Source organism: Triturus cristatus, chromosome 8, assembly GCF_964204655.1.
Source record: "Triturus cristatus chromosome 8, aTriCri1.1, whole genome shotgun sequence".
NCBI classification, from domain to species: Eukaryota; Metazoa; Chordata; class Amphibia; order Caudata; family Salamandridae; genus Triturus; species Triturus cristatus.
Genome location: NC_140591.1, coordinates 1,641,875,427 through 1,641,901,451, shown reverse-complemented (window position 1 = coordinate 1,641,901,451; position 26,025 = coordinate 1,641,875,427). Strand labels below are relative to the sequence as shown.

At 41.3% G+C, this 26,025-nt stretch overlaps 1 protein-coding gene across 1 annotated transcript in view; it reads right to left on the bottom strand.

The window, feature by feature from the left end:
* The window catches only part of LOC146808477 (transient receptor potential cation channel subfamily M member 2-like), a 1,642,641-nt gene that overhangs the window by 1,287,823 nt on the left and 328,793 nt on the right, over positions 1–26,025 (bottom strand). Inside the window, exon 10 of the mRNA XM_085623575.1 lies at positions 7,574–7,670. Within this exon, the coding sequence (XP_085479701.1) occupies positions 7,574–7,670 (97 nt within the window). The remainder of the gene's footprint in view (positions 1–7,573; positions 7,671–26,025) is intronic.

The following is a 26,025-nucleotide window of genomic DNA, read 5'->3' as shown; positions in this document are numbered from 1 at the left end:
GTGGTTGGGATCCCTTTGTCCTTGCAGAATTGTTTCAGTTCTTTGTGGGTGTATTCTTCCAACCTTTCCGGCTGGAAGGCTGCGGCCACGGTTGCCTCTTGGCCGTCCATGGTTCCCTTTTCTTTTTCCTTCTGGTTAGGTAGTGGGTGCGTTACTTGCCTGTACGATTGCGTCTGGCTCGGATCCCGTCGCTGGCCACCAAATGTTGGAGGGAGGACCACCGGGGAGTCGGGGAGACTATTCCGGGGCACCTTTCTACCGCAAAGTTATAGCCGAGCGCCGCTGAGAAGCCCCCTCGGGGAGGTCTTTCTCCTAAGATCGTACTAGGCCCAGTAATACCACCACACAGGACTCGATATCAGTTGCTTGACTTGGTTCTTTATCAACAGTAGTACGTTCAATATTTACAGTGGGATCGAGGGATCCAGTAAGAGTCTCAATGTCTTTTAGAGGGATAGGGTAGCGGGACAGTCTTAGTACCAACCAGGTACGGGAGGGCTCTGCGCCAGACCTTGAGTGCTGGTCTCAGAGCGGCTCAGACGTGGGGAGCCGCGACGGCGTCTGCAGGGCTCGGGTAGTAGTTCCGCTTGGGTCGAGCCGCGACACAGTCAGCAGGGCTCCGGTGTTAGGTCCGCTTCGGTCGAGCCGCGACGAGGTCAGCTGGGCTCTGATGGTAAGGTTCAACAAGGTCGGGCCGCGACAGCGTCAGCAGGGCCCCAAGGTTCGTGAAGGTCTTTAAGCACGGTGGAGCCGCGACGTCGTCAGCAGGGCTCAGAGTGTTGGTTCAGGATGAGTCTTCTTCCGTAGGGTCAGCCGCGATCCGATCAGCAGGGCTCTTGACTCCAGGATACAACTGTTGTCCTGTTGTCGGGTCGCCCCAGATATAGGACTGGAGCCCTTTGATGTCCGGACCCTTGCGCCCGGAGGGGGCGGAGAGGCCGGGTAGGGAGCGGCCAGACGCCCAGCAGGAGAGGCGCCAGGCCCCAGAGAGCTGTGGGGCGATCGCACCTAGGTGTGGAAGGACGGTTGGGGGTCCAATCGATACTTCCCTCAGCCGGGAGTGGGAAGGGTTCACGTGGTATCCCCCGGGCCAGGGGTTGGCGCCTCGATGTCGGGCCTCGCTGGGACAGAGGCCGGGTGGAGCGGGGTCACGTAGGTGGTCACGTGGAGTGACGTATAATCCAAAATGGAGGAGCCCCGAGGTGCATGGGACCTCGTGCGGCTTAGCGAGGGGGAACAGGACCATGCCACGAGGCCGGCTCCAACAAGGGCACACCCAGGTGGCGGGATCAGGACCTCCCTACCTTCGTCCCAGATACCTTTCACACATAATTTGAGTATGGAGTTAGCTCAAAGGCACAACTCTGCATTTTCACACGTTCCTGTGTCCGTCTGTAATGGAAGTGGTGCTCATGTAAAGCGCTCTGATACTTTCTGGTCGAGTTGCGTTATATCAAACAGAAAAAAAAACTAAACAAAATAGGTGGCCAGGAGGAAACAAGGCAGTGACACAGGCTGCCCTGGGAGCACGGCCCTTGGACTGTCGCATGTATGATGCGTTTGCAACTTCTCTCCCCTCCCCTGTAACTCGACCTGTCTCAAAATAAATACCTGCCGTTGTTTGAAATGATAGCGTTCGATGATACGACATAGAGGGTAGGCTCCACCTCCAGTGGACTATACTCGCTGAGCTAGATTGTTCTTTAATACACGTAATGTATAGCCAGAAAGGCCACGAATACCGGACAACCGAGGCGGTTATATTTAGAACCGTTCATATATTCATGCCAAAGGTGGCGTTTAATATATGTTTATTTGACTTGGCTCAGCCAGGATCCATCTGCCCTGCCTCGTTTATTGGGGGCTTGTGGCGTGACTAGGAACATAGACGTGCAGCAGTGACGTCTCAGAGTCTCGGAAGTGATGAGTCGAATCACTGCATCCCCCGCTTCTGGCCTTGCTGCAGAAGAGCACTGCTGCTGCTTTCATTGTAGTGACTCACACTGTGGCACGGTGTAGTGATTACTTCAGTGCTTTAAATGGGCCGGTACTCACCGGTACTGAGTACCGGCACTTCTAAATTTCAGCGCTTAAGTACCGGAACTTCTCTTTGTCCTAAGAGAGTACCGGTACTCACTCGGATATGAGCCAAGCTTAGTGAAATTGGCATTTTCAAATAGAAGCGCAACACAGCTGACAACGAGTGGCTCAGTTTGCGTGAAACACTCCGATCGAGTTCTAATCTCGCCTTACAATGTGCTAATTGAGCGGCCTTCAGAAGGCATTCATTCAGAGCTGGTAGGAAGTTTGGGAGGGGGCGACTCACACTGTGATTACTGACACACAGTGTCAGAGGCGGGGGGGCTAATTCTCCCAGCAATAGGCAGAGAGGAGCTGCAGGGGCTCTAAGAAGGGGTGAAAAAGAACAAAGCCTCATTAACAAGCAAATGGTCTTTTAAAGACCTGTGAAGTACTCGGGTGCGGCTGTGTTTGTGCCCGGGAAGCTGTCTTAGCCCAGGGTGCCCCACACGAGAGGGGGGAGGGGGAGCTGATGCCCTTTGAGCCCAATGGGCGTTGCGCGCCTGCGCAGTGTCTACTTAGGCTCTGTGGAGTGCATTGAACTGTACGTGGGCCTGCTAACAGACAGATTTCGTTACTCTGGGAAATCGAAGAGCAGGATTCCTGCTGGCATATCAGAGTACAGCAGCACTTGTTTGCAACCAGGCAGAGGAGGAAGGTGGCGATAGTAATGCTGTAGCACAGCAGATGAGAATCAAGGTTTATTAATGTGGGCAGCAGCGAATGCAAGCGTGTCTAAAATACATGTACTGAATGCCCTGTCTGCCTGCATCTATGCTTCAATGGGTGCCCCTGGCCGGATCCCTTTGCGCTGCCCATAGCCCCGCCCCCTAGCCCACATCTCAATTTGGCGAGTACCTGCACTTTTCTTTTTCCATTTGAAGCACTACTTCAATGCCAAAGTAACCCCTATATGTTGGCATCACAAGTGTAAGGATGGCCGAGAGCATCGGTGGCTAAGAGTCATGAGCACGAGGAGCTTTATCTGAGGGGCTTGGTTCAGAGTATGAGGGTCCCACTATTCTTTGTCTCCCCGCCCTCATTGCTCTTCATGGGTGCACATGCAGGCTCCATGGTACTGGGTGGCGTTTACCCTTAACGTTGCCAGATATGCTGCGCTTCTTGACAAAACAAGTTTATTATCCATCATTTATTTGGACTTCGCTTGTTCTGTTTATGCGGGATATTAGCATTGGTTCTTCCCATGTGTTGTATTATGCCATGTGAAGGAACCATGTACTGGTGTTGCCTGTGCGGTGCACGTGATGCAGTCTGTGCTGTACCTCTTTTGTGTGTCTGTTGGTAACTTAGTCTGCTGGTGGTCTTGTTGCACGTGCTCTCTGTAGTTAGCAGTTCTACCTGTGAAGATCTTCCTTCAATATATGCACTCCTGAGTCATTGCCGCCCCCGGGCCGTGCAGCACAATGCGGTGCAAGCTGTCGCGGCAGGCTCCCGGTTACACTTGCTGCCAAACTTAAACTGTGCCCAGCTACAGATGGGCGTCTCACACAGTCAGTGTCTGTCCTGGCTCTTCCAGCAGTAGCCATTGAGAAAACCATGAGACTGACTCTTGTGATGTCGTAAGTGAATCTGAATGCAGCGGTGTCGGGAATGTTTACATTGGTGCCAGCCCATAGCGAGCTTTGCTCATCAAGTGGTGCTAATTAGCGGCACTCCGACTCGACAGCTGAGGAGGCACTATAAATGTATGACAATGCATTTCAGTGCGGTGATGCGGACCACCACACTGAAGCCTGGTGAGTGGTATTTGGCACGGCTGCTTCTAAAATGTTGGCATGCATCTATTGCGTATTTGACAATTGTTTCTTAAAAGTGAAGTAGGAAAATGTATTTTGAGATTTCTCTTCTACCATCAAAGTTTTAGTTTTTAGAAAACACCACATGGAGTTGCATACCTGCTAACAATTGTGAAAAGAAAACACAGAATTTAAGACAAAATGGTGTTAGTGCATTTTCTTTATTTATATGAATTGAAGTGTAACAAATGTTAAGTTGGAGAAGCTTAAGATAATTTAGGAGCCTCCAGCCTGAATTCACTTGAACTTTGCCAAGGATCATACCTGTAAACTCACCCTGTCTTTCAGGGGTCAGGTGCAGCTCTTTTTTCCACTCGCCTCCCTAACAAAAGCTTCCATAGATTTTGATGGGGTTACCCACTTGTTAAGCCTACGTCTCCTTTTCAAATAAGGGTTAATTTTTCACTCACCTTAATGTGAACAACCTCTTAAATGCTTGATGTCACTCATATTTTGAGTCAAGAAGCTGACACAGAATTAGTAACTATGCATGATGCATGCCAACATTTCAAAACAGGAAAAAGGGAGAGAGTAAAATATTTGTGGAAATGTATTTTTCCCATTGAAATACAGGCAACATGAGGCGGGTGGTGTCTAAAACAAAGCCATTTTTGGCTTTAAAAATCAGGATTTTCCTACTTGAATCTGGTCTGTTGGCATGTATAATACATGCATAACTGCCAAGTTTTAGGTTTGGTCATGCATAAGATTTACGTGTTTTGAGTGTGCTTGTGTGTAACATGTCAGTGCATTATCTGTGGCATTTTGAGTGACACTTTATCCCAAGTAGAATAATACAGATGTCTGCATGTTATGCAATAAATATAAAGAATCACCTCCTTTTTGGATGAGCATTCAAGACCTCTTATATATACTTTAGTATATACTTATATGTGTATGTACTTTGTGGGCTCAGGAGATCAGACCTAGGACTTGCCTGCTTCCGCGTACAGACTTTTTTCTGTTCAACTGCCTCTATTTAATTGTCTTGATAGAAAACGACCAGTAGAGGTCAGTAAAATACCAGAATTGCTTTCTGCTTGGGGACTTTACTTTTTAGGTCTCGCCTGAGCCAGCGCTTTAGTGCTACTCTCGTGAGAGCTTTTGTAAAAGGGGGATCTGGAAGTGCAAACGAGTGCTTTTCAGGCCTCCAAATACAGTGCATGTGCGCCGGGCGCGTGCACCATTTCGCAGTCTGAAAAGCACTGCCTAATCACTTTCGCGGTCGCTTTGATGTCCTCAGTGAGCCGCGCGGCCACTGAGGACATCAAAGCGGCCGCGCACACCATTTGCCCCCTTTGCGCATTGTCACCTCCCCTTAGGGTGGCATAGCTATTGATGGTGCAGATGGTGCAGTGACTCCAGGGAGTGTGAGGGGGGCCTCTGCGCCTCAGATAGTGCTTTTTTAAAAAAACTATAACCTGTGAACTGGGGGACATTTCTCTTGCTCGCATTAGGTCCATGGCATTTTTTTCTCCACCACTGCTAATTGGCACTGACAGGCTGTAGTGCCGCCCTACCGTTTCACCTCAACATCCCCCAAACTTCCTTCGGTTGGGATCCGTTCTTAGGGTGCCCCATTAGCAGTGGACTTCAAACGGGCGCAGCCGGTTCTATTTCCTGCAGCTCCTCTCTTCAGAAGCTTCGGTGACAGGAAGTGTCTTCGGCACGTGAGACCAAAGGCGGCCTCGGTGTCGACAGCTGTCAGCACCAGCTCCCCCTTCAGGGACCCCCTCACACCCGGCCTCGGCTCTGATACTACGTCTTCTCGTCGTTTCAGGGACCTTGCTTTGAGACGTATGCTGACGCGTCAAGACCAATGCTTAATTTGTAAAATAAATACAATAAGTGCCGTCACCCTCTTCCAACATGGTATCGCCCACCTGTGCTTCAATATCTTTAGTAAGGAAATGTCAGGAGAAGGACTGGGCAGGGGGAACCCACCCTCCCCCCTCTGACTCCTGTGAGTGCCTGTCGAGAGGGAAATAAAAGCAGGAGAGTCCGAGGAATCTTCCTCCGGTGGCATTACTGGACTGGAGGGCACAGGGGGCTCCCACTTATGGATCCCGCCCCCTCCAAATCAACCTAGTCAGAGGCATGATAAAAACTCCGTTCTGAATTGGGTACATATAGGTCATGTCTATTAACATAAACCTTAACCTCGCAGTCACAACAAAAACTTTGTCATCAACACATTTTTATGAGTAAAAATGGAAACACTTCTCATTGCATTCCCATCTTAGAGCAGATCACAGCAAATTGGACAATTAGGTCTAACAGTTACATCTCCCTAAATCCACAACATTATGTAAACAATTCAGAATGTCTGATTGCAGGCTTTCACTCTCCTTTTCATCTCTCGCTCTCGCCTTTTCATCTCTCGCTCCTTTCCTTCTCTCTCACTCTTTTCTCCTCTCTCGCTCTTTTCTCCTCTCTCGCTCTTTTCTCCTCTCTCGCTCTCTTCTCTTCTCTCGCTCTCTTCTCCTCCAGTAAGAAAACGACCAGCAGAGGTCAGTAAAATACCAGAATCACTTTAGCATTCTCTAGATTCCGGTCCATAGAAGTTGTCTTCCACGACCACCCGTACACAATAATATTTTTCTCAGATCTTGTATTTTCAGTGATAGGACCACCAAAGGCCCTGATTTTATATTGAAAACAGAGCTTTGGACTATACCATTTCCTGCTGAAAGGCAATATTTCTCTCCATGTGCTCCCATACCTGGCGTGTCACGCAGTTTGGTTCTTACTTTCCCTCCATTTTAAAGAACAGTAGATATTACAGCACCCAGGCTAATGTGCTGCATAGCTAAATAAATATAAGGCCCCAAAGGTGAGACCAATTGCATTGAAAATGCTTGTTTTGAATGTGATGGTCACAGCTCCGCCAGGCAGGATGAGGCTACAACCTCCTCTGATCAGAAATCGGAGCCAGGGTCACCAGCCTGGATCCAGAACCAGTGAGGCAGAGCTGTGGACAATAACGGAGTCAAAAACATTTCATGAATCTTTTGTACAAACCAAACATGTTTACTAAATGGACATCAGTGCTTCACAAAGCAAAATAGGCTGGCTATCTCCTTAGGTTCATGAAACAGAAAATTAAATTCACGAACCAGAAGCTTTATCACAGGATTCATGATCAGCTGTGGTTCACAACAGACTTCACAAAATGTGCAAACAATAAATTATAGTTGAGACATAGGAAAAAAGACCCAATGATCTTGCCCATTTATGGTTATAAGCTGGACACTAACACCCATGCTGAAAATTAACTAGAAAGAAGCACAAATCTAACAGCGTTCGGGTGTGAAGAGAGCCAATACTCATAATATGAGTGTTTCGTGTTTCCTCTTTTTATGCGTCGTACTATGCATTGTTATTATACATGTCACATGCCATATACAATACAATATACCTGGTGGCTCAGTGGACTAACACACCCACTCCAGAAACCTGTGTTTGACTTCAGGGCTGCAGGTTCAAATCCTTGTGTGTCCACTCAGCCTTTCATCCTACTGATGTCAATACAACGAGTACCACTGAGTTGGGTAATATTAAACACTTGTTATTCAGCAACAAGATACCCCAAGGTGTGAACTTGTGCTTTACAAATGTGTGCTGTTATGTTAGATGTTATGGAGGATGTCTTTTGTGGAGGTGAAGCCTTTACTAACCTTTCAGAAGGGCCATGGCGACATCAAAGTACCGTGCGCTGCCTTTGTCCTCCCTGAAGATGGTGAGCAGGGGGTTTTTGGGCACCATTTTCTGGATCTGAAAAGTAATGCAAAAATGTTGGAATGGTCCCTAATGTGCACTCTTTCACAGACTGAGAAGATCAGCCATCAATACCAGAAGGGTTTTAAAAGAGTTCTTGATGAACAAGCGATATACCATTCACACCATATATTATGGCAATGTTTCTGCCTCTATGACTCGGCCATGCGGTACAGTGAAAGAGGAACAACCACCACGTCTTGGTGGAGCAGCAAGGTGACCTCCTGAAAATAACTTTCTGAGCATGGTGTCAACATGATTCTATAAGGAGTGAGTGCTATGCCATAGCATGACAGACAGATTGTAACCATATATTTCCAGGCAGTGAGCACCATGGAGGGGCATGATGAACATGTCCAGGGAGTGCCAGAGTTAGGTTTTTAACCCTGGAGAGTGCCCTTCAGTGATATGGTGGAATGTTGGATTTGTGGGGCCCCAGGGACATTACAGTTGGACTGTTTTATCTGACACTCGCCAGGGCCCACAGATTCACTTTTTGTAATCAGGTTTTCAATTTTCAAACTTTTCCAGGAGAAGGAGAGAAAAAAGGGTCACAGTTAGGAAGTTGCCCTGGTTGTTCCCAACAACACAGGTGCTCTTGAGCCTAGGATCTCTATCTATCTATCTATCTATCTATTTTAAATCAATGCATTACAATTTACTCAGAGTGTCTAACATACTATACCGTTGTCGAGACAGGTGGAGAAATAGAAACCTTATCGAACAGTTCCCTCTTGAGTTTTGTTGCCATTAAGCAAATCCACATGGGCCCTAGGGGTGGCAATCGTGTACTGAAGCTCCTCAAATGTGAATCCAAGTGTATTTTGGAGCTCGAAACCAAGCATCCGTGGGGACACAATCTTCATGAGGAGTTAGCGATCCATCTCCATGATGACTAATTGCAGTTTTCTATTCCTCCACCTGTCTCGACAACTGTATAATATGTTAGACATTCTATGAGTAAATTGTAATGCATTGATTCAATCATTGTGCAATTGTTCAGCATTAAAATCATTTGTATTGGTTTTACTTTTTTCAGGAGGAAAGGAAGGAACCCACCTATGGCGGAGGGAGTTTGTACATTGTTTTCTACCCTTTTCTTCTTCCTCTTTTCATTCACGGGCACTTGCATCTGGGAGATAAGATTTTTCTTGGTTCTTTATTGTCTTTTGCAGTAATGTACCATTTTAGTACACGTTGGTGGACAATTTTCATTCTATTCTTAGTACATTCATACGTTGCTGTACATCTTACCTGTTGCCCTGTGGAGCCTTTTGTATTGTGCTATTCACCACTTGTCTCATGCATTTTACTTGATGAATTCCATTTGATGCATTCTTTTGACACATTCAGCATTTAGCATCTTATATTTGTCAGGACAATAGACAAACATGTTATCTGAGACCATTGCTTTCAGCCACTATGGCACGCATTACAACCTTTTTTTCTGTGACACAACAAATGTATTTGTTTAATTTTACCAATGAAGTTTAATGCACCACGTATGTATTTTACGGGTGTATCCATTAATGTATAAACATGCATCCATTATGGCAAATACTGTTTCCTGGATCACTCGACTTTGATACAATACAGTGTATTTTATTAACATTTACAAGTTCCAAGATGGCCGCCACTACCGGGTAACGTTTTCAGCTACTCTGGAGTAAGTCCTCAGTTTAAGTCTGTACAAGGATATGTAATGGACCCACTTCTTATCGTTGCGTGATCAAGACAACTTGTCTGTCGAAACACGTTACAATTACGACCATTAAACCTTCACTTGGTGGGATTTCCTGAGCGTGCGTTTTACTTTCGACTACACAGAGTTATCTGCTTCTTTTTTTGCACATATATATATATATACATAGAAACAAACGCTCCTCTCAGAACAAAAGGACACGACGCAGTGTCTTGACAAATGCAGCCAGGGTTTAATCAGTGGCTATGTCGGACGCTTTTCGCCTGAACCAGCAGGCTTGTTCACCAACAAAATTTTGTCAAACAATTCCACAATTTTATGCTGTGCACGTGACGAAGTCATGTGAGGACTACAAAACAGTTGTAACAGACAAAAGACTGGTAGTTTCTAGCTGCTAAATACCAAAAAAGCCGGTAAGCGGCGTCGGAGTATGTATAAAAACAAAGCAATATACAATAAAATGTAGACAATATTATTGAATCTACAGATTAGAATTATATTGTATCATTGCTTTATCAGGCACAATCCTTGTTAAGGAATAGCAACATGCGCCTGATATCGATTGCATTACCAATAAAGCCCATGCGGGCATAGATAGCTCCAAACTTTCCGTTTAAGTTGATTTAGCCCCAGTGGGCATACCTTTTGTATTCAGCTAACCACATAGCGTAGTTCCTCACATATTATAAAAATAAAGTGAAATTATTCAGCCAGTAATAAACTTATTAACAAAACAAAAATACAATGAAAGAATATAAAAGAAAACTATAATATTCTAAACTTAAAAACAGAAATCTCAGGAAGTTTAATTTAAGCGCACGGTGAAAAACCTTAAAAAAAAAAATAATAATAATAAATACATAACTTAGCATATAAAAAAACGTACAAATTCACTGAAAAAACCATAGGTTTCACACACGTTATATTTAGGAATTAGCATTTACAAATCCTTGCAAATTCACTTAAAAAACCATAGGTTTCACACATGTTATATTTAGCTGGACATTTCCCTCGTAAAAAACCAATGAAATTCCCCCGTTATAGTTAGTAAAGGGAACTATAACTCACGCGACCGCAATCCAGTGCTGATGACGTCAGATATTACATCACTGATGACATATGTGTCTTTCTGTAAAATAAATATTTATTAAATATGTATAGCTAAAGGTTAAAGGAAGGAAAAATGGGTAAATAAGTGGCTAAATACAGTGATGTAATATCTGACGTCATCAGCACTGGATTGCGGTCGCGTGAGTTATAGTTCCCTTTACTAACTATAACGGGGGAATTTCATTGGTTTTTTACGAGGGAAATGTCCAGCTAACTATAACATGTGTGAAACCTATGGTTTTTTAAAGTGAATTTGCAAGCCTTTTTAAATGCTAATTCGTAACTATAACGTGTGTGAAACCTATGGTTTTTTAAGTGAATTTGTACGGTTTTTTAAATGCTAAGTTATGTATTTATTTATTTTTTATTTTTTTAGGGTTTACACCGTGCGCGCAATATATATATATATATATTATCTACTGGCGGTCGCCAGTAGATAGTTATAGTTAGGACCGTGTTTCCATAGGAAATCTGAAAATTCTATTTTGAATAACTTTGGCGCCGGTTGACGAATCCTTGCGAAATTTTCAAAACTAGTGGGGCGCTCCGCTCAGCTCCTACCCTGAAAGTCTCAGGGTGATTCGTCAAGCGGGGGCCGAGAAAAAAGGGGGGTCCCAAAAAGCGTTTTCCCCATGCATTTTCCCACAGGACCTTTAGTCGAAGGTACAGCCCGAACGGCTGAACAGAATTTCTTGAAATTTGGCACACGGGTAGTCCTCAGGTCAGGGAAGTGCCTTTTGCATATATGGAGTCAATCTGTTCAGTATTTCCTGAGAAAATTGCATTTAAAAGTACATACATATCTACAGGCGCGCGCACGGTGCTGTGCGCCTGCGTAATTCTGATTGGTTGTTAGATGTCAGTCAACGTTCGAATCGGTCGAAATCAGGAAGTGTCGGTCGCCATTTTGTGTGGGACTTGTGTGACAGAGAAAAACAAAGGTGGAGAACATGAAAAGGGGGCAGGGTAGAGAGTTTGTCAGGGGGTCCCTGAAGGACCCCTAAGTGTGAAAAAAGCATTTTTTTTTTTCAAAAAATCGCGGGTTGCGCGCACGGCGGAGAAAAATCTTTAAAAAAATAGAATTAGAGAACGTGAAAAGGGGGCAGGGTAGAGAGTTTCTGACCCCCTAGCCTTTGTCAGGGGGTCCCTGAAGGACCCCTAAGGGTGAAAAAAGCATTTTATTTTTTTTCAAAAAATCGCGGGATGCGCGGCGGAAAAAAATCTTTAAAAAAATAGAATTAAAAAACAAGCTTAAGACTCTGTTCCCTTCATCATTAAAATGTACACCGTCTCCTCTATAAATGTCTTCCATGTTGTAACGCAAGTTGTTGTGGTATATAGAACCCATACCATAGTCTCTGAGGAAAGCAGAAACAGACTTATTGACGTGCTTTCTTGCTTTGTCAATCTGCGGACAATGTTGGCTGGACCAGTTCCACTTTTGCCTTTGGCATATATTAGAATATACAAAGGTAGTTTGTGGAAAAAGTGACATCAATTGCACAAAGGTGTCCTTAACAAGCATTTCCAGACCTACCCCAGTTAAAGTGCCTAGGTCATTTCCACCACAGTGCACAATTATAAGGTTAGGCTGTGGGAGATGTAGAAAGGAATTCACCAAAGGCATTAATTGGTGCCACTTTAACCCTCTCTGACCAATCCATTTAATGTCTACATTTGGCAAAGCAAGGTCTTTCACAATACCTCTTTTTTCTGCATACTTTTCACTCCAGAAGACATAGCTATGACCTACAATCCACACTGTGAACATCTTCCAATGAGACCTGGATGCACTCAGAAGGTGACTTTCAGTAGAATGGCAATATGAAAAGAAAGATAGTTGTAAAATGGAGGCTTACATACTTTTTTTTTTAAATAAAAAGAACTCATTGGCTGTTTCAAACCATTCTACACTAAAAACTAGGTTGTGTGTTTACATTTTTAAAAGCATGTTTTGTATTGGTTCAGAAAAATGTGTTCCCAGAGAACATTAGTTTGGATTTGCTGTTAGGTTTGAAAAGTCAAGCACTCGTGCACTTTGGATTAGAAACATTGTGTGCTGAACTTCTGACCTCTCTGCTCACACCAGTGTTCCATGACCTGTTGCTATGCTAGCAGGTAGAAGTCATGTTGGGGGTAGGGATCATTTGGAAAGGGTTGAAATTTGCAACCAATAGAAATGTGTGTTTCCATTTGAAAAAATGTGGGAAGCAATGTGATTTGAAGTGAACATGTATATGTGTGAAAAAAGAGAGGGAAACTTTGCATTTACTGGTTCTGGTGAGAGGAGTACATTTCAGAGATTCTGGCTCTGATAATCTGCTGTTTGAGTGCCACATTTCTTTCTCAACTAACTACTTTTAAAGGTGAGTTGTGAATTTGAGAGGGGATGTATGTGGTTCATTTTGATATAAATAATAGAATTTTGTTTCATTTTTTTCAAGTTGTGTTTTACATTTTATGTTTTGGAAGATATCTAACTGCTTTGAACTTGTAAGATATTATGGAGTATGTCTTCAGCATAAGTTAAGGTGTACTGGTATCATTGAGGGATACTGTTTTGTGCCTAGAATCACACCATGAGTCTGTGTGCACACAGGAATTGTTGTCAGAGATGTAATTCATGTTGCTGTTGATCTGTAAGACTTGCACTCGTAGGAAAGGGGCAGCTTGTTTTCTTGAACTGTGATGGTTAGCATTCAGCAGAAATCACTATCTTACAAATGAGAGGCAAATGCTAACACATTTGAAATCAACATGGTAGATTTTCCTTCCACTCCTGCAATGGGTGAGGTAATTCCTACATGTTCAAAACTCCAATTAACCCTTACCACACATGTACTCTTACATAGATCTCTGCAGTCTTCATGTAGTTGTGCAAGCGTCCATGCAGATCTGTCTTGCACCTGACAATACACAGTCTCAAGAAACACACTCTTAGCACACAGGTAGGTGCTTCTCATGCATTCCCATGCTTACTATTCAGCACTGTGTTTTATTTCAGATAGCAGTGTGTAATGCTAACACATTCAATGTCACCAAGGCTAATTTCTTTTTCTCTAGACAAATCACTCACCCAGGTAACACATGTTCATGGTCTCAAGTAGCTGTTAGGACATGTGCTCTTTTCTGCCTCTCTAAACTGTAAGGAAAATGTGTCAGGCTGTTACAGTAATTATCAGTTACTGTACAACAGTAGTAAATGTGTTTTGAAATTGCCAATCAAATATCGTTTTCTGCCGAGAATCACACCACGAGTCTGTGTGCACACAGGAATTGATGTCAGAGTTTTAAATTGTGTTGCTGTTGTTCTGTGAGACTTGCAGTCGTAGGAAAGGGACAGCTCATATGATAGGATTTGAAAAGCTCAAAAAAAATTCGTAATATATTTAAATTACATAAAGGTATTTATTTTTTAGTTCCTTTCAGGTATTGCTGAACAACACTGAAATAAATTAAAGATGCCTATTAAGTCAAGAAAGAGAAAAGAACAGCAACAACATCTATATTTGAAGACAACTGGACAAAAAAAATTAGTTGAAGAACCTCATGTGGAAAAAAGAAAAAGTCTTCTGGTAAGCAGACTAAGGATTTTTTTTTAAATATCCTCAAACAAAGAAAAAATGTTAAAAATATATCCACTGCAAATAGTGTTTCAAGTACAAAACAACAACACAATTGACAGAAAATATTAAATGCTAATGTAGAATCAGAAGTAAGAAAGGATGAATTAAAACGAAAAATAGATTTTAAAAACATTCGTAGAAAAATGTTTCAGAGAAGAGTGATGTTAAATTTGCTAAAGGATGTGAAAAAATGTAAGAAGAAAGCCAAATTTTATAAGAAAAAGAAACATATTGAATCAATTGTTGCAAAGGTTTTGGAATTAAAAAGAAAACTATTCATTTTAATTTTGAACAGGATGCGTACATTAGATAATTTAGTCAATGCAATGAAGTCAAACAGCAAAAGAAAAAGAGTAGTGAAAAAAAATAACTTTTGTAAAGTGTTCTTAGGAGAATGGAAGCATAGTTCAAGTACTGAACCATTTTTTAATGAAGAGAGTTATCTTCAAAGTAATAGTTTGCTGCATGCAGTTGATACCAATGGTCGAGCATATGAAGTTAAAGATGGTTGTGTAATGGAAAAGGAGAAAATGGTTCCAAGAAATGAGGAAGAAGTGTTAGCTGATGAGGTTATGGGGAGACGTCCTAAAGCCCCAGCGTACACTTGGAATTGTAGTAGTATTTGTACTGTACGACAGGAATCTATTGATAAATTACGTGACTTTCTAAGAGAATATAGTAAAAAAAAGTGTTAAACAGAAGATTAAGATGCTTCAAAGACTAGATCCATGCAGAGTGAGAAAGGATACTGGTTTGCAAGGACATTCTCTGGCTTGTCTTTCTAGGAAAGTTTGCCAAAGTGTTTTTCACCATTTTAGGATGCTGGCAGTACATCATACTGAAATGAGAAAGTTTGGAGAAGATTGTATTTTGCTAAAAGTCCAGCACTAAAGTTAAATGAGTTGAATACTGCTTTGTTCCATGGATCTGTATCAGATGTACAGAAGGTTACTGATGATATTCAGTTTTGTTACTTTGGTCCAGAACAAGAAAGTGCAGGAATTGACACAGTTATTGAGGAAAATGTGGAAGAAAATGTAGAACTCACTGTTAGTAAAAACTTTGAAGATCAAATGACAAAATTTACTATCATCTCTAATGAAAGACCAAATATTACTTGTATTTGTTGCCGGAGAAGCCATTATAAAACTCAAACAAGGAATGTTGATCTCTATAAAAAAAAGTGAAAAAGAAGATAATCATGTGTGGGAGGACTTTGCTATATATTTATTTCTGGAAAATTGTTTTGATTTGGGTGAAGATCAGCGTATTTGTAAATACTGTTATAACAAGTTAGAAGAAAATAAAATGCCAGCTAGAGCTGTACATAATAATTTAGAATTGGTTGATATTCCTGCAGAACTTTCTGATTTAAATACGAATGAGTCTATACTCATTCAATGTGTCCATCCGTTTCAGACTATAGCTCGTATGGAGCCCAAAACAGGTAAATTACCTCCTTCAGATTTACAAAGAGGCTTAAAAGGAAGAGTTGTCTATTTGCCATTGGATTTGAAAAAAAAAATTGAAGCAATTGTTGCAGATAGTTTGGAAACTGAACCATTAGTTATTCTGGTTAATGGTGTACCTACAAAGAATAAGAAAATTCGGCAGGAGCTGGTAGATGTACAAAAAGTACAAAGAGCAAATTTATATTTGAAAAGAAATAATAAATGGTATGAATCAATTTATATGGATGAAGATGAAGAAGTTTTACTAGCAGACACAGGAATACCAACTGGGCAAATTGAAAAAGTGGATAAGTCAAAAGAAGAAGAAATTTATGAACATTTCAGCATACATCCTCTTCATTCTAAAGAAGTTATGGGAAACGCTATTGATCTGTTTCAGATGAAAAAAGCAAAAGGAACTCCCGTGAGTGTATGGGAGGAGAGCTTGGAAGCTCGTTGTTTTCCCCAGCTGTTTCCTACCGGAAAAGGTGGACGATATGATGAACGTACAGTACAGATTCCTACATCTGAGTATCGGACTACAAGATTATATGCAGAAGATCCAAGATTTCGTCAAAGTATTCCTTATTTGTTCCATCTTTTATTTGAAAGGGACTTGGCTGCACTATCTTATGCAGTAAATCACATTTTAAAAACTGGAGTACATCTACATAATGTGTCTGCAAAGGATTTTATGAACAAAGTGCAACAGCGAGATGATCATTTGGAATCTCAATTGATTAATCTGATGGCTTGTCAGCATGGGACTAATGAATATTGGTACCGACGCCATGGAGAATTGAAATGTATGTTACGGAATTTAGGAACTCCTACATGGTTCCTTACCCTGAGCTGTGCTGAGTACGCTTGGGATGATTTACTGGATTTTCTTCGAGAGGCAAATTCAAATATTGAAAACATCCAATACAAGACAGCAGGAGAATTGTGCTCATTGGATCCGGTTAATGTTTGCAGATATTTCAATCATAGATTTGAGGCTATGATGTCCTTCATCTGCAATAAAAAAAATCCATCTCTTGGAGAAGTTGTGGATTTCTTTTGGAGAAAAGAGTACCAAGCAAGAGGTGCTCCTCATATTCATATGCTGTTGTGGATCAAGGATGCCCCAAAATTTGGAACAGATCCTGATGATGCAGTTTTATCTTTCATTGAAGAATATGCAACATGTGCTATACCTAAAAGCACAGAAGAAAAAAACTTAAAAGAGAAAGTTTTATGTTTCCAAAGTCATCGATGTGGAAAGTACTGTCGACGAAAGTACAAGAGTAAAGATAAATTCTACACAAAATGCCGATTTGGATTTCCACGACCTGTTCTTTCAAAAGGAAGAGTAAACAGTTTTATGTCAGCTGTGTGACATACTATTACAAGAAAATCGCCGAAAAATACCTACAACCTAAGAAGAAAAGAAGAGTCTAAATACATAAATGACTACAACCCAGTCATTTTATCCATGTGGAATGCTAACATGGATATTCAATATGTAGCTGACAATTCTATTGCTGTTGCTCGGTATGTCACATCTTACATCACTAAATCTGGGAAAACGGAATTGAAAGAAATATGGGAAGAGATTTCTCACGAGAAGACTGTCAGTAAAAAGCTATACAGTTTCAGTTTAAAGATGTTATCGCATCGAGAAATTGTGTCATATGAATGCTCAGATAGGTTATCATCTGCAAGTCTGTACTCCAAATCCAGAAGAATAATTTGGGTAAGTTTAGGCCTTGCAGGAATGCAAAATCGGGTACTGAAATCTATTCAAGAAATTGAATATTTAGCAGAGAACGAACCTGAAAGTACAGACATTTTAAGAACAAACATGTTGGACACATATTACCCACAAAGAAGTCATCATATTGAGAACATGTGTCTCTATGAAGTGCTGCAGAACTACATGTTTACACGGAATGCCAGAGAAGACATCAACAATGGAAAATTTAAAGTCATTGGTGAGGGAGGATGTTTGGTGAAACAAACAAAAGGAAGTTTGATTAATCACAGGAAGCTGAGTTGCGACACTACTGACAAAAAGGAATTTTACTACTTGGCACTTTTACAGTTGTTTAAACCATGGCGTTCAGAGGATGAATTACTTGGAGATTTTCAGAACTATGAAGATTCCTTTAATGCATGCAAAGATAGCATAGAATGCAGTACTTTCACAACTTATGTACAAATGTTAAATGAAGAAATTGAACAAGAAGCAACAATTGCAGCTGAAGTAGCTAGAGACAGTTCTCAAGACAGTCAAAGTTCTGGGACGTTCAGTCAAGATCCTATAGGACAACCAATCGTAGAAAATGAAGCTGCAATAGCCATGACTGAAGTGGAAACAGCTATGAATCAAGCTCAGGAAGATTTAATAAACTTACCAAAATTGGAAAAACAACTGAATGATGAACAACAACAAATTTATGAGGAAGTCAGAAAACAAATCGATCACGGATTACTACATGAAAATAAAGAGTGCTCATGCACATCATTTGAACCAATCAGAATGTATGTGAGTGGACAAGCTGGAACTGGAAAAAGTTTCTTAATTAAAGTAATTAGAAGCTACCTACAGAAAAAAACTGATTCAACTTTGTCTTGTGTTGTTACTGCTCCAACTGGGTTAGCAGCGCATAACATGAAAGGAATTACCTTACATCGTTTCCTAATGTTACCAGTAGAGCATGAGAACAAAATACAATACCACAAGCTAACAGGAGAAGCATGTTTTGAAGTTTCAAGAGTATTGAAGAAAATGAAAGTACTCATTATTGATGAGGTAACCATGGTATCAAACTTAATGCTTGCCTTTGTGCATTTAAGAATGCAGCAAATTCTAAAGACAGACTATGACGTGTTATTTGGAGGAAAACATAGTTTTTGGGGATCTTTTGCCGCTCACTCCAGTTAAAGGACAACCAGTATTTCATACTCTTACACATGAAGACACGAAAAAGTCGGTAGGAAGTATAGGTAATGTGAATATTTGGACATACTTTGAGTATAAAGAACTCATTACCAATATGAGGCAAGCAAATGATGAGGATTATGCAAGTATTCTCAAAGATATCAGAATTGGACTACTCACAGAACATGGCAGAAAAGCTTTACAGAGTCGATTGCTATGTAATTTGTTTCCAACGGAACAAATAGTTCCAGAGAAAATATACAAGAAAATTGCTGAAAAAAATACTGTAATCTGCTTAATGCCAACACTACATGAATGCTCTATATTCAATCAAGAACTTTTGAAATTGGAAAATGAAGAGATTATAAAACTGGAAGCTGTGGGAAAAAATACAGAATGAAGGAATAACTATTATATTGACAAGCAAATTGACAACTAAATTGGATTCTCTGGAGAAAAACATATCAAACAGCTGGTATAGAGAAAAATCTTTATGTATGTATGAACTGTCGAGTAATTTTAAGACTTAATTTGGATGTAGAAAAAGGTTTAGTGAATGGAGCTATGGGTAAAGTTGTGGGTTTTGTTAATTACCAGAAAAAAGATGGAATTGAATTTTTAAAAATAAAATTTGATCAGATTGAAGAGGTTAAAGACATTAGTCATCGTTCAGTTCGTTTTTTGCTTGTGAAAGACTTATATGTACGTAGGAAACAGTTTCCGTTTTCTCTAGCGTATGCTGTAACTATTCACAAATCTCAAGGATTAACTGTAGTGCTTTTGTTAACATTGGATCTAGTGTGTTTAAAGAAGATATGGCATATGTTGCTTTGTCACGAGTGAAAAAAATATCTTGTTTATTCATGATAGACTTTGATGACTCAAAAGTTAGTGCTGATGCAAACTGTGTAAAGGAGTATAATAGATTAAGAAGAAGTTATGCTCCTCATTTAGGTCAGTATCCTGTGTTTGAAAAACGTGTTGTTTGTCGGAAAAGGAGAATTGAGAATATCTGTAATGAGGACGTACAGAAGTGTAAACAAATAGAGAGTGATGTGATTGCAAGCAAAAAGAAAAAGGACAATGTTGAAGAGGTTGTTGGTTGTCATTTTGAAAATAGCTCTGGTGTCTACTGCTACGCTAATGTAGTGCTGAATGTTGTATTTTATCTTGATAGTTTGCAAGAGCAGATAATACGAAATCATGAAAAAAGATTCTGTTCTCTGCTGAGTTTCCTTTATGAGAAGCTGAGTAATGATAAAACTAAAATAGAAAGTGCTTCTGATGTTAGAAATCTTTTAGATGTATGTTCTGGATGTACACAGTTTACACAAAATGTCCAGCAAGATGCACAGGAATTCTTAATGTAAATGTTTATGGTACTGGAAGATGAAGGGGTAGAAATAGAAAATATATTTGGTCTCTCTTATAAATGGGAACATTGTTGTGAAAACTGTATGAACACATGCAGTACTAATGTTGATTCTGAAAGGTTCATACATTTAACATTACCAGAGAGTGAATTAGTGACTTTTAGTAAATTAGTTAAAGATGCAGATCACAACATGGAATGTTCTCAATGTAAATCAGAAATGTTGTCAACGTTATTTTTAAACAAATATGGACAGTATATAATTTTAATGATGCAACGTTGCAGAGCTTATGGTACAAAATTGGACACTTTAATAAAGAAGTTTGTAGGAAATCAATTATCAATATCAGGAAAAACTTTTGTTGCAGTTGCAATAATATTCCATGATGGACCTTGTATAACTTCTGGTCATTACACAGTTTATCGAAAATGTGAAAAAGGCTGGACACTGTGTAATGATTCTCAATTGATTTTCAAGCAACGTTTGCCTGCAGAATTACCAAATTGTTACGTAATTTTTCTGAAACCAAAATTTTAGATACAAATTGCAGCATCTGAAGAAACAAATTTTTCAATTTTATAGGATTTTATAGGATTAACATTGGATATTTCACTTAAAAAGGATTTAAAAATTACCATTTGGCCTCATGGAAAGGTAAATGTTTATATTGTGGACTTCTTTGACAGATATTATTTTGGTGTATGTGCTTAAGCAAGAAGATTTACAGATGTTATTTATTGCAAAATGTTATTGTTCTTAGAAGATATTTTTAATATATATGTTACATTTCTATCAAGGTAAGTTTTAGTGAGGATACATTCAGGGCTTTTTTAAACAATCTTTCAGATTGTTTATTTGTTTGCCCGCTGTTAAATGATGAATACAATTGATATCACTAGTTTCAGTGAAATTCAATACATTCTGAAAACAGCAAAAAAAGGGCAAAAAATTACTTTGTTAAATATGAAAATACATGTACTGTTTTCTAAAATGTATTGTTGAATATTAATACTTTTTTTCTTTTTTATCAGATCTCGAAAGAAAATTTAAGAAATTGAATCCATTTTTCTTGCAATTAAAAAAACAATTTATTTCTAATTAAGTTATTTCGTTGAACAGGTACGTTTAAAATATCTGTATCTCTCACCCCTTCACTTTCATGCTCCCTTTTCTTCACTTCTCCTCACTCTGCTTTTCTCATTCCTCTTCCATCTCTCTTCTTGCTTTACTGCTCTTTCGTAACTCCCTCACTCCTTCTCTACTACTCCCCTATGTTTACTGCCTCCCCACTATTTTTTCAACCATGTTTCTCTCCCTGTCTCCATATGTCTCAGTCATTCTAACTGCGTTACTCTTTCTCAGTTCCTTGCTCTCTGTCTCTGTTTCTGTCTCTCTCCCTTTGTCTATCTTACCCTTACTTTCCTTAACATCTCTGGGGCAGATTTATAAGCCTCCTGCGCCACCACTACGTCACTTTTCATGACGTACTGGTGGCGCAGGGGGCTCTTCCATATTTACAAGGAGAGGAAAAGCCACCCTGTGTGACTTTTCCTCTCTTCGTAAATACAGCCACTTCACATGCAGCACTGTGCGTTCAAGGGGCGTTCCATGGGTGTTGTTGTGGGTGTTCCCATGCAACACCCATAGAACTAGACACATCTCCAGATTTACGAGAAATCGTAACTCTGGAGATGCGTGTGAATGCTACGCCACCCTAGAGGTGGCGTAGCGAGGCACAACAAGGAGAAATGTTTTTATTTCTCCTCGTTTTTCCCTCTTTCAGTGCGTGCTGCATTCTACAGCATGCATTGAAAGAGGAAAAAGCTTCTTGTGATTGTTTTTGTGCAGGAAGGTGTCCCTTCCTGCACAAGAACAATCTCCCCACCATGCAGGCATCCTTGCACCATGGTGCAAGGGAGCCTGCGCCGGCGCATGGCTGCAGTTTGTGCGCCAGCGCAGGGGAAGCATAGAGATGCGACATATTCTTGTAAATATGTCGCATCTCTGTGCTTCGAAACTAACGCAGCACGGCGCAACAAAATTACTTGCTGCACCATGCTGCGTTAGTTTGTTATAAATCTGCTCCTCTGTTTCTACTACTCCTCCTCTCTCCATCACTCATTTTCCATCTATGTTAATTTTTTAACCTTCTCCGTCATTCTCCTTCCCTCACCTCCCCTAACTGTCACTATCCTTTACTCATAGTCACTCCTATTCTCCTACTTCACTTTCTCCTGTCTGTATCTCACACCCCTTCACCTTTTTGCATTCTTTCCTTCAATCTCCCTCACTCTGCTTTGCTCATTGACATCCTGACTCCCTTTCTCTCACTCCAGTTTGCTAAATCCCTCCATCCCTTCACTCTCCATCTCTCACTTTCCCTTACCCCCTTTTCTAATCCTCATACCCGTAAAAAAAAATTGAATTAAAATCAAATTTGAGTGTTTAGATGTTGGTTGGCTCTAAAACGAGCCGTTATGTTAATTGAGTGTTTTTGGGTATCTATAAGTAAGTACTGATGCAGAGTCTAAAGTTCAAGAGGAAGACTCTGTTCCCTTCATCTGTGAAATGTACACCGACTCCTCTATAAATGCCTTGCCACTCCCCTCACTATTTCTTCTTATTTCCTGGGACAAGGAGCTGAACAGGTATGAATTTTACTTGAAAATGGCAGAACAGCAGTCTACTTCAGGGAGTGAGGAGGAGACCTGGATGCACTCAGAAGCATTGGTTTATAGTAGTTTCTCTTCCAGAATCTTCTGTTCCCTTCATCTGTGAAATGTACACTGTCTCCTCTATAAATGCCTTGCAACTCCCCTCACTATTTCTTCTTATTTCCTGGGACAAGGAGCTGAACAGGTATCAATTTTACTTGAAAATGGCAGAACAGCAGACTACTTCAGGGAGTGAGGAGGAGATGTGGATGCACTCAGAAGGTGTGTTTCAGTAGAATGTCAATATGAAATGAAAGATAGTTGTAAAATGGAGGCTTACATACTTTTTAAAAAAAAAAAAAAAAACTCATTGGCTGTTTCAGAGCATTCAACACTAAAAACTAGGCTGTATGTTTACATTTTTAAAAGCATGTTTTGTATTGGTTCAGAAAAATGTGTTCCCAGAGAACATTAGTTTGGATTTGCTGTTAGGTTTGAAAAGTCAAGCAATCTTGCTCTTTGGATTAGAAACATTGGGTAGATTTACAAGCCCCTTGAGCCACTTTTGCGTCACTTTTTCCATGTTAAAAGTGACGCAAAAGAGGCGCAAGGAGCTTGTAAATCTGCCCCATTGTGTGCTGAAGTTCTGACCTCTCTGCTCACACCAGTTTTCCATGATCTGTTGCTATGCTAGGAGGCAGGAGTCATATTGGGGGTAGTAATCATTTGGAAAGGTTTGAAATTTGCAACCAATAGAAATGTGTGTTTCCATTTAAAAGAAAGGTGGGGAACGTGAAAAGGGGGCAGGGTAGAGAGTTCCTGACTCCGTAGCCTTTGTCAGGGGGTCCCTGAAGGATCCCGAATGGAGAAAAAAGCGTTTTATTTCTTTTCAAAAAATTGCCCCGTGCGCGCACCGTGCGCGCACGGTGGCAAAAAAATTCGTAAAATAGAACTAAAAATCAAGTTTAAGTGTTTAGATATTAGGTGGCTCTAAAAAGAGCCGTTGTGTTAATGGAGGAACAGAGGAACAAAAAGAAAAAAAAAAACTCTGGCGAGGAGCATGTGTGCTGCTCTATCTTCCTCTCTATCAGGTTAATGCTGGTGTCACCGTAAGAGAGGAGAGCATTGCACATATTGCACCGTATATGCACATTCTTAAAAAGAGGGTGCATATCCAGAGGAACAGAAGCAGGTGAAGCTGCCGCCGCAGATGAAGTGCTCGGCTGAGCTGCCAATGATGTGCTCGGCTGAGCTGCCAATGATGTGCTCGGCTGAGCTGCTGGAGGGTTTTCTCTAGCAGCTCGAGCAAAAGCCACAGGATGGACTCCTTCAACGTGCCTTATCATAGTGAAAATACTAAAAGAGTATTTCTTGTTAGGATTTCCTCTTGAAAAGGTCGCACCACAAATAGTGCAGGTGACTTTTGGAGCATTCACCTTCTTCTGCCCCTCAGGAAAAGAAAATAAATTGCCATATGAATGAGTCCTTCTCTTTCCTCTGCCTCTGTGACACAAGAGTCTCCTGCTCACTCCCAGAAGTTGGTTGCTGCTCTGCCATTCTGAACAGAAAAGCTGCTCAGCTCCTTCTCCCAGGGATTCAGAAGAAATAATGATGGGAGTGGGTGTGGTGTTGAAGATTCTGGAACTGAAACTACTATGAACCAATGAAAAGTGTCGTTTCATGATCACATGACTTGCTCGCACGGAGCATGCGCGCATGCGCGCACGGAGCACGCGCGCATGCATGCACGGAGCACGCGCACATGTGTGTACGAGCACGCGCGTATGCGCATACGAGCAAGCGCGCATGCGCGTATGGAGCACGCGCATACGGAGCACGCGCGCATGCACGTACAGAGCACGCACGACGTACGCATGCGCACGTGGAGCACGTACGCATGCGCACACGGAGCACGTACGCATACGCACACCGTGCGCGCACCGTGCGCGCACGGTGCGCGCACGGGCATCATGCGCTCACGGTGCGCGCACGGTCAAAAACCCATAAAAAATAAAAATAAAGTGTTTATAAGTTTATAGAAGATATTAACTATGCTGTTCAACTTTATCCAAATTATCCAAATTAAAAAAAACCAGCTGAGCCATTCCATATTACAGGGTACAGCCAATCTATAACTTGTCATTTGAGATGTCATCAGTGATGTCATGAGTGATGTCACTGACCATGTCATGAGTGATATAATATGTGACGTCATCAGCAGTGGATTGCGGGCGTGCGAGTTATAGTTAGCTGAACTAACTATAACGGGGGAATTTCAATGGTTTTGTACCAGCGAAATGTCCAGCTAACTATAACATGTGTGAAACCTATGGTTTTTTCAGTGAATATATACATTACCTACTGGCGGTCGCCAGTAGGTAGTTATAGTTAGGACCACGTTTCCATAGGAAATCCGCAACATTCTATTTTGAATAACTTTGGCGCCGGTCGACGAATCCTCGCGAATTTTTCAAAATAGGTGGGGCGCTACGCTCCGCTCCTACCCTGAAAGTCTCGGGGGGATTCGTCAAGCGGGGGCTGAGATAAAAGGGGGGTCCCAAAACGCGTTTTTCCCATGCATTTTTCCATAGGACCTTTAGACAGGGCTACAGCCCGAACGGCTGAACAGAATTACTAGAAATTTGGCAGAGAGGTAGTCCTCAGGTCAAGGAAGTGCCTTTTGTAGGTTTGGTGTAAATCTGTTCAGTAGATTCTGAGAAAATAGCCTTTAAATCAATATATATATCTGAGCCAGCTTACGGTGCGCTTACGGTACGCTTACCGTACGCGTACGGTGGCGTGCGCGAGCGCGATTCTGATTGGCTCTTAGATCTTAGTAAACATTCGAATCGGCCGAAACCAGGAAGCGGCGGCCGCCATTTCGTGTGTTTCACTCAGAAAAAAAAGAGTGATAACAAGAAAAGGGGGCAAGGAGGAGAGTTACAGACCCCCTAACATTTGTAAGGGGGTCAAAGAAGGACAGAAAAGTACAAAGAAAACATTTATTGATTTTAAAAAAAATCACGGGGTACGCGTACGGTAAGCGTACGGTAAAAAAAAAAGAAAAAAAGAAATGAAATGCAGATTTAAGTGTTTAGATATTAGGGGGCTCTAAAAATAGCCGTGTTTATGAAGTGATTTTTTAGTGGTACCTACAAGTAAGTACCGATGCAGAGTCTAAGGTTCAAGAGGAAGACTCTGTTCCCTTCATCATTGAAGTGCACACCATCTCCTCTATAAATGTCTTGCATGTCGTAACGCAAGTTGTTGTGGTAAATGGAACCCATACCATAGTCACGGAGGAAAGCAGAAACAGATTTGTTGACGTGCTTTCTTGCTTTGTCAATCTGTGGACAGAAATGATTGGACCAGTTCCATTTTTGCCTTTGGCATATGTTAGAAAACACAAAGGCAGTTTTAGGGAAAAGTGAAAACAGTTGTGCAAAGGTGTCCTTCATAAGCATTTCCAGACCTACCCCAGTCAAAGTGCCTAGGTCATTGCCACCGCAGTGC